The following is a 9,114-nucleotide window of genomic DNA, read 5'->3' on the forward strand; positions in this document are numbered from 1 at the left end:
CATTAAAAAATTTTAAAAAATAAATATTTTTTATTATCATAATTATAAACTATATTAAAAATTTTAATTTATTTTGAATCTTTTCAAATAGATATAGAGGATCAATATTAAATCGTGACTTTTGATGTTGATTGACAATTAATCCATTTTATGGCACCGAGGTATCTTCATCCGTTCAATGTGGTATTATAGGAAAATTTTGGTTCGTATTCCATAGTACTATTCCTATTTCTTCAAATTCCAATCTCTAAATTCACGTAAAACACAATGGCAAAAAAACACGCCATAGGAATCGATCTTGGCACCACGTATTCATGTGTTGCTATCTGGGAGGAGCGAAATTCTCGCGCCGAGATCATTCACAACGATCAAGGAAACAGAACAACCCCTTCTTTTGTTGCTTTCACTAATTCACAGAGATTGGTCGGTGATGCTGCCAAAAATCAGGCTTCAACCAACCCAACTAACACTGTCTTTGGTACTATCTTTATCTCATCTTCTTTTTCACCAATTGTTCTTATAGCACGAAATCTTTACAATGCTACTTTTCACAGATGCTAAGAGGTTGATTGGTAGGAAATATAGCGATCCTGTTATTGAGAATGATTTGAAGCTTTGGCCGTTTAAGGTTGTAGCCGATGCTGAAGACAAGCCAAAGATTGTTGTTAACTATAAAGGCCAAGAAAACGAACTTACTCCTGAAGAGATTTCATCTATGATCCTCACAAAAATGAAGGACATTGCAGGGGCATTTTTGGAATCTCCTGTGACTGATGCTGTTGTTACTGTCCCTGCTTATTTCAGCCACTCTCAGCGGAAAGCCACAAAAGATGCCGGAACCATTGCCGGCCTAAATGTTATGAGGATCATCAATGAACCTACAGCTGCGGCTCTTGCTTATGGCCTTCAGAAGAGGCCTAATTGCGTCGGAAAGCGCAATGTATTTGTTTTTGATCTCGGTGGTGGCACCCTTGACGTGTCACTCCTTACAATTAAGGGTGACACTTACCAGGTTAAGGCCACCGCCGGAGACACTCATTTAGGAGGAGAAGATTTTGACAATAGAATGGTGCGTTATCTTGCTAAAGAGTTCAAAAGGAAGTACAAAGAAGACATGAATGGGAACTCAAAAGCTTTAAGGAGGTTGAGAAATGAGTGTGAGAAAGCCAAGAGAATACTCTCATATAACAATGAAGCCACCATTGACATAGATGCTTTGTTTCAAGGCATTGACTTCCATTCAACCATGACTCGTGCCAGGTTTGAGAAACTCAACGATGATCTATTTGAAAAGTGTATGGACACAGTTAAGAGGTGTCTTGATGATGCCAGAGTCGACAAGAATCATGTACATGACTTAGTTCTTGTCGGCGGCTCATCAAGAATCCCCAAAGTTCAGAAGCTTCTGCAGAGTTTCTTTCCTGGAAAGGAACTCTGCAAGAGTATCAACCCCGACGAAGCCGTCGCTTATGGCGCCGCCGTTCAGGCTTATATGATAAATAACGGTCAGGGAGGCAATGATAGTAAGACTTTGAAGAACTTGGTCTTAATGGACGTTACTCCGCTTTCGCTGGGAACATCGATAAAAGGGGATCTCATGAGTGTTTTGATTCCAAGAAATACTCCAATTCCTGCAAAGAAAAAAGGAACATACTTCACAGATTCTGATGACCAACCTACAGTTTGCGTTGATGTGTATGAAGGAGAGAGGTTAAGAGCAAGTGAGAACAACATGCTTGGATTGTTCTCTTTCGATGTTCCTCCGGCCCCACGTGGCTTTCCAATCTATATATGTTTCGATGTAAATGAAGATGGGATCCTGAGTGTGTCTGCGAAGGAAAAACTCACCGGAAAGAAACAAGAGATTACAATAAATAATGGCACGGGAAGGTTTTCGGCCAAGGAAGTTGCGAAAATGATTGAAGAAGCTGAAATGTTGAAGGATGAAGATGAGAAGTACAAAGAGAGAGTTAAAGCAAAGAATGCTTTGGATGAATGTGTGTATAAAGTGAAGAAAGCTATCAAGGATGGGAACTTCTTCTCTAAGGTTTCTGCAATGGATAAACAGAGGATTATGGCTGCTATTAGAGAGACCAGAGATATGGTTAATAATGATGGGGTGGAGCAAGGGGAAACGTATCAGTATAAGAAGTGTTTGATGGAGTTGCAGAGTGTTACTAATGAAATAATGGACAAAATTAACAGTGATTATGAAGAAAGTGATAATGAGGATTAATTAGCATAGTTTCTTTTTGTGAGGATCAAGTTTTGATCGATGACCCAGGCAGGGAATACAATATTTCAGACTTAAATGCTCTTCCGTTATGCTAACTTATTTTAGCCTATAGTTCACATTACTTGATCATGTTTTTTACTGTGCTGTGTTCTTGCACTGGTTTGCAATGGGCATAATGTGATAGAAATTTCTTCTAATCCCAACAGGAAAAACCTTTTTGCATTGATTGAATTTAAAAATATGAAAAGAAATGAGAAATAAAAATAGAATATATAGAGCCCAACGTAAAGCTTTTTAAGAAGGACTAATCAGCTAATTCTCAATAAGAAGTCCCATATCCCATTATCCCATAGAAATTTAATTTAGAGTCCCACTAGGGAGACAATAATATTTGTATACAATATGTACAATGGGCTTTTTATCTAGTCCAATTTTATTTGAAAATAATAATAAACCCTCAATTAATCTAATTACAATCCCTAAATGAAATTACCCCCAATTCACCCATTTTGACCGTGTTACCCTACCACCAAAACACCGCCTCCTCCTCATTGCTCACCAACCCCCACCCCGCCGTGTAGCCGTCTAAATTGCAACTTGCAGCAACTCCGCGAACATCTGCTTTGGAGATCCCTTGTTCGCGAGCAAACCCCGTCGCTGGCAGCATCGGGATCGCATGGACAGTCATCACTTCCGACCCGAGTAGCTGCGCCCAGGCGCCGCGCTTGTTCGCCGTTGCTGGAAGCACAGCATCGCCAGCGCACGGTTCGCGGCTGCAGATCCGATCCTTGATTTGCCGACTGACGTGTTCCAGAACCTCGTCGACCATCCACCGTGAGTGCGTTAGTTTCTTCTTTTCATGGTTCCTCATTGCAGTTGCTTCCTGTTTTATAGAGTGTTTATGATGTTTAGTTTTTTTATTCTACATGGTGAAAATGCAATAAATGGATTTTTATTATTTTGGAGCATGAGAAATTAGATGTTGTTTGAGATTGTTGCAATTGATTTAACAGTTTCGATGCATGACGTGAACCATTCACCGGGACCAACATCGAGCATCCACGTTAAGTGGGTTAGTTTCTTCCTTTCATGATACATCATTCAACTTGCTTATTGTTCCATAGAGAGTATATGTTGCTTATTTGCTTGATTTTACATGGTGAAAATGCAATAGATGGAATTTTAGTATGTTGGAGCATGAGAAATTAGTTGTTGTTTGAGATCGTTCCAATTGATATAACTTTTGCGCGGGAAGGGTGAAATAAGTTTGTTAATCTAGTTTAAATAGCATTTTTTTCCCGCCCCGTGTGGACCTTTGGATGCGATGTAACGTAAACCAGCTGGCCACTAGCTTCTTATTGTTGACCATCATTGGATGGTTACTTTAGTAGGGTATTGGATGGTTGGTTTTCATAGTCGCATATATCCTTGCTTGATTATAGTTTTTCTTTTATTTAAAGATGCTTATTATATGGTCAAGTGGAGGATTGAATCGGTTGTTGTTTGTTTTTTTTTTCTTACATGGTTTATTTTTATTAAGTAAACAAATGCATGTATGATACGAAAACTGGCTTCTGATATGAGATACCAAATACTGATTTTAACTGAAATTGGTGGCTAATTTAATATCTTTCGTGTCACTGTTTCTGGCTGTAAACATTGATTTATAGGGCTGCCATGTTGTTGTATCATGTGAGAATATTTTAACTTGATGATTGCTTTGTTTGTAACTGATTGACCCGGTATATTGGACCAATTAAACTAATGCTGATGGAATCCTTTCTGTTTATGGGTGTTATACACTTATTGGATGGTTTAGATATTTTTGCCGGTTTAATTGGTGGCTTACTTGAGTAAGTATTTGGATGGTTAGTTTTCACAGTCGAATGAGTGCTTTCTTGATTATAGTTTTTCTTTTAATTAAAGATGCGTACTGTATGGGCAAATGGAGGATTGAATCGGTTGATGTCTGTTAGTTTTTTTTTTCATATGTTGTTTCTTTTTTGTTTGGTAAACAAATGCATGTATGATGGGAAAACTGGGTTCTGATCCGAGTTACTAAGAACCGATTTTAACTGAAATTGGTGGCTAGTTTAATATCTATTCGCATTGCTGTTGCTTGAATATAGTTTTCCTCCTAATTAAATGTGCTTACTATAGGGAAAATTTGAGGATTATTTTGATGAACGTGAATGGCAGTTTGATGTTATTAGGTTGAAGACTTCATTGAATCGGTTGATGTTTGATCGGTTTTTTTTTTGGGTTGATTTTGTTATGTCAATACACCCTTGTATGATGCGCAACCCTGATTCTGATCTGAGTTAGAAACAACCAATTTTTAATTATGTCTTTATTCAAGGATACGTATTTTTTGTTCTCCAAGGATGAATGACTTAAATTCGTCAAGCATTGCCCTCATGAAATTTGACCTTGTGCCAAGTTAATGTGATTCTTTTTGAATAGATGCAACAGTGAACTTGGGGATGAATCTGCAACCTAACAATGTCTTGTACTGTGATTATGAACATCCAGTTATATGTGAAAAGTGAACATCCAAAATCATACAGAAATGAACATCCAGTTCACTACTACGAACATTTGTTTATGTCTTTATTCAAGGATATATATTTTTTGTTTTCCAAGGATGAATGACTTGAATTGGTTAAGCATTGCCCTCTTGAAATTTGACCTTGGGCCAAGTTAATGTTATTCTTTTTTAACAGATGCAACAGTGAACTTGGGGATGAATCTGAAACCTAACAATCTTGTGTACTGTGATTGTGAACATCTAGTTATATGAGAAAAGTGAACATCCAAATTCATACAGAAATGAACATCCAGTTGGACCGTGAAAAAACAACAGCGTTATTTTTTTCCTATCAGGAAACCTAATTGGAGAAACTAGTACACGGAATCGTGATCGCACACTTTTTACACAACTCCGTGCAGCTGACCAGCAAGTGCACTGGGTCGTCCAAGTAATACCTTACGTGAGTAAAGGTCGATCCCACAGAGATTGTCGGCTTGAAGCAAGCTATGATTATCCTTGTAAATCTCAGTCAGGAAGATTCAAATGGTTATGGGATTTTGATAATTGAAATATAATTAAAACAGAAAATAAGATAGAAGCACTTATGTAATTCATTGGTGGGATTTTAGATAAGCGTATGAAGATGCTTTGTTCCTTCTGAACCTCTGCTTTCCTATTGCCTTCATCCAATCATTCATACTCCATTCCATGGCAAGCTGTATGTTGGGGATCACCGTTGTCAATGGCTACCGTCCGTTCTCTCAGTGAAAATGGTCCAAATGCGCTGTCACCGCACGGCTAATCATCTGTCGGTTCTCACTCATGCTGGAATAGGATCCATTGATCCTTTTGCGTCTGTCACTACGCCCAACACTCGCGAGTTTGAAGCTCGTCACAATCATCCCATCCCAGATCCTACTCGGAATACCACAGACAAGGTTTAGACTTTTCGGATCTCAAGAATGGCCGCCAATAATTCTAGCCTATACCACGAAGGTTCTAATCTTAGATTATAAACCCAAGAGATATGCACTCAAGCTATTGCAGATAGAACGGAGGTGGTTGTCAGGCACGCGTTCATAGGTGAGAATGATTATGAGTGTCACGGATCATCACATTCATCATGTTAAAGTGCGAGTGAATATCTTGGAATAAGAATAAGTTTAAATTGAATAGAAAATAGTAGTACTTTGCATTAATTCATGCGGAACAGCAGAGCTCCACACCTTAATCTATGGGGTGTAGAAATTCCACCGTTGAAAATACATAAGTGAAAATAGGGTAGACATGGCCGAGTGGCCAGCCTCCCATGGAGGTCTCAGAACGTAAAAGTTACATAATATGTTCCAGAGATGAAAATACAATAGTAAAAGGTCCTATTTATAATGAACTAGTAGCCTAGAGTTTACAGAAATAAGTAATTAATGCAGAAATCCACTTCCGGACCCACTTGGTGTGTGCTTGGGCTGAGCATTGAAGCTTTCACATGTAGAGACTTTTCTTGGAGTTAAACGCCAGCTCTGGTGCCAGTTTGGGCGTTTAACTCCAGCTTTTATGCTAGTTCTGGCGTTTAACGCCAGAATAGGGTAGAAAGTTGGTGTTTAAACGCCAATTTGTGTTATCAAAACTCGGACAAAGTATGGACTATTATATATTGCTGGAAAGCTCAGGATGTCTACTTTCCAACGCAATTGAGAGCGCGCCAATTGGGCTTCTTTATCTCCATAAAATCCATTTTGAGTGCAAGGAGGTCAGAATCTAACAGCATCTGCAGTCCTTTTTCAGCCTCTGAATCAGATTTTTGCTCAGGTCCCTCAATTTCAGCCAGAAAATACCTGAAATCACAGAAAAATACACAAACTCATAGTAAAGTCCAAAAATGTAATTTTTATTTAAAAACTAATAAAAATATAATAAAAAGTAACTAAAACATACTGAAAACTACCTAAAAACAATGTCAAAAAGCGTATAAATTATCCGCTTATCACAACACCAAACTTAAATTGTTGCTTCTCCTCAAGCAACTAAAAACAAAGTAGGATAAAAAGAAGATAATATACAATAAATTCTAAAAACATCTATGAAGATCAATCTTAATTAGATGAGCGGGGCTCTTAGCTTTTTGCTTCTAAATAGTTTTGGCATCTCACTTTATCATTTGAAGTTCAGAATGATTGGCTTCTATAGGAACTCAGAATTCAGATAGTGTTATTGATTCTCCTAGTTCAGTATGTTGATTCTTGAACACAGTTAACAGTTAAGTCTTGGCTGTGACCCTAAGCATTTTGTTTTCCAGTATTACCATCGGATACATAAATGCCACAGACACATAACTGGGTGAACCTTTTCAGATTGTGACTCAGCTTTGCTAGAGTCCCCAATCAGAGGTGTCCAGAGCTCTTAAGCACACTCTTTTGCTTTGGACCACGATTTTAACCGCTCATTCTCAAGCTTTTCACTTGACACCTTCACGCCACAAGCACATGGTTAGGGACAGCTTGGTTTAGCCGCTTAGGCCAGGATTTTTATTCCTTTGGGCCCTCCTATCCACTGATGCTCAAAGCCTTGGATCCTTTTTATTTTACCCTTGTCTTTTGGTTTAAAGGACTATTGGCTTTTTCTGCTTGCTTTTTCTTTTTCTTTCTTTTTCTTTTATTTTTTTGCCATTTTTTTTTCGCAAGCTTTTCATTGCTTTTTCTTGCTTCAAGAATCAATTTTATGATTTTTTAGATTATCAATAACATTTCTCCTTTTCCATCATTCTTTTAAGAGCCAACAATTTTAACATTTATAAACAATAAATTCAAAAATATGCACTGTTCAAGCATTCATTCAGAAAAATAAAAAGTATTGCCACCACATCAAAATAATTAAACTATTTTAAAATTTGAAATTCATGTACTTCTTTTTCTTTTGCAATTAAAAATATTTTTCATTTAAGAAAGGTGATGGATTCATAGGACATTCATAGCTTTAAGACCTAGACACTAATGATCATGTAATAAAGACACAAACATAGATAGAGCATAAAGCATAATTTTCGAAAAACAGAAAAATAAGAGCAAGGAGATTAAAGAACGGGTCCACCTTAGTGATGGCGGCTAGTTCTTCCTCTTGAAGATCCAATAGAACGCTTGAGCTCCTCTATGTCTCTTCCTTGCCTTTGTTGCTCCTCCTTCATGGCTCTTTGGTCTTCTCTAATTTCATGAAGGAGGATGGAATGCTCTTGGTGTTCCACCCTTAGTTGTCCCATGTTGGAACTTAATTCTCCTAGGGAGATGTTAATTTGCTCCCAATAATTTTGTGGAGGGAAGTGCATCCCTTGAGGCATCTCAGGGATTTCATGATGAGGAATTTTCTCATGCTCTTGTTGAGGTCCATGAGTGGGCTCTCTTGCTTGCTCCATCCTTTTCTTAGTGATGGGCTTGCCCTCATCAATGAGGATGTCTTCCTCTATGTCAATTCCAGCTGAATTGCAGAGGTGACAAATTAGATGAGGGAATGCTAACCTTGCCAAAGTAGAGGACTTGTCTGCCACCTTGTAGAGTTTTAGGGATATAACCTCATGAACTTCTACTTCCTCTCCATTCATTATACTATGGATCATGATAGCCCAGTCTATAGTAACTTCAGACTGGTTGCTAGTGGGAATGATTGAGTGTTGGATGAACTCCAACCATCCCCTAGCCACTGGCTTGAGGTCAAGCCTTCTTAGTTGAACTGGCTTTCCTCTTGAATCTCTCTTCCATTGAGCGCCTTCCACACAAATGTCCATAAGGACTTGGTCCAACCTTTGATCAAAGTTGACCCTTTCTAGTATAGGGGCGTGCATCTCCTTGCATCATTGGCAAGTTGAATGCCAATCTTACATTTTCCGGCCTGAAATCTAACTATTTTCCCCGAACCATTGTAAGCCAATTCTTTGGGTCCGGGTTCACACTTTGATCATGATTTTTGGTGATCCATGCATTAGCATAGAACTCTTGAACCATTAAGATCCCGACTTGTTGAATGGGGTTAGTGAGAATTTCCCAACTTCTTCTTCGAATCTCATGTCAGATCTCCGGACATTCACTCTTTTTGAGCTTAAAGGGAACCTCGGGGATCACCTTTTTCTTTGCCACAACTTCATAGAAGTGGTCTTGATGCACCTTTGAGATGAATCTCTCCATCTCACATGACTCAGAGGTGAAAGCTTTTGCCTTCCCTTTCCTCTTTCTAGAGGTTTCTCTGGCCTTAGGTGCCATAAATAGTTATGGAAAAACAAAAAGTGATACTTTTACCACACCAAACTTAAAAGGTTTACTCGTCCTCGAGCAAAAGAAGAAAGAAGTGAGTAGAAGAAGAA

General features: G+C 38.4%; 1 protein-coding gene across 1 annotated transcript; it reads left to right on the forward strand.

The window, feature by feature from the left end:
* Positions 119–2,416, forward strand: LOC107610505 (heat shock cognate 70 kDa protein-like). Its single transcript, XM_016312555.2, has 2 exons — positions 119–478; positions 555–2,416. The coding sequence occupies exons 1-2, from the start codon at positions 268–270 to the stop codon at positions 2,234–2,236; spliced, it is 1,893 nt and encodes a 630-aa protein (XP_016168041.1). The 5' UTR covers positions 119–267; the 3' UTR covers positions 2,237–2,416.

Source organism: Arachis ipaensis, chromosome B08 (genome assembly GCF_000816755.2).
Source record: "Arachis ipaensis cultivar K30076 chromosome B08, Araip1.1, whole genome shotgun sequence".
NCBI lineage: Eukaryota > Viridiplantae > Streptophyta > Magnoliopsida > Fabales > Fabaceae > Arachis > Arachis ipaensis.

Bases quoted from the DNA above. Each gene is read 5' to 3' on its own strand.
- LOC107610505 (XM_016312555.2), top strand. From the start codon at position 268: ATGGCAAAAAAACACGCCATAGGAATCGATCTTGGCACCACGTATTCA. The intron at 479-554 runs GTACTATCTTTA...TACTTTTCACAG, and splicing joins CCCAACTAACACTGTCTTTG to ATGCTAAGAGGTTGATTGGT.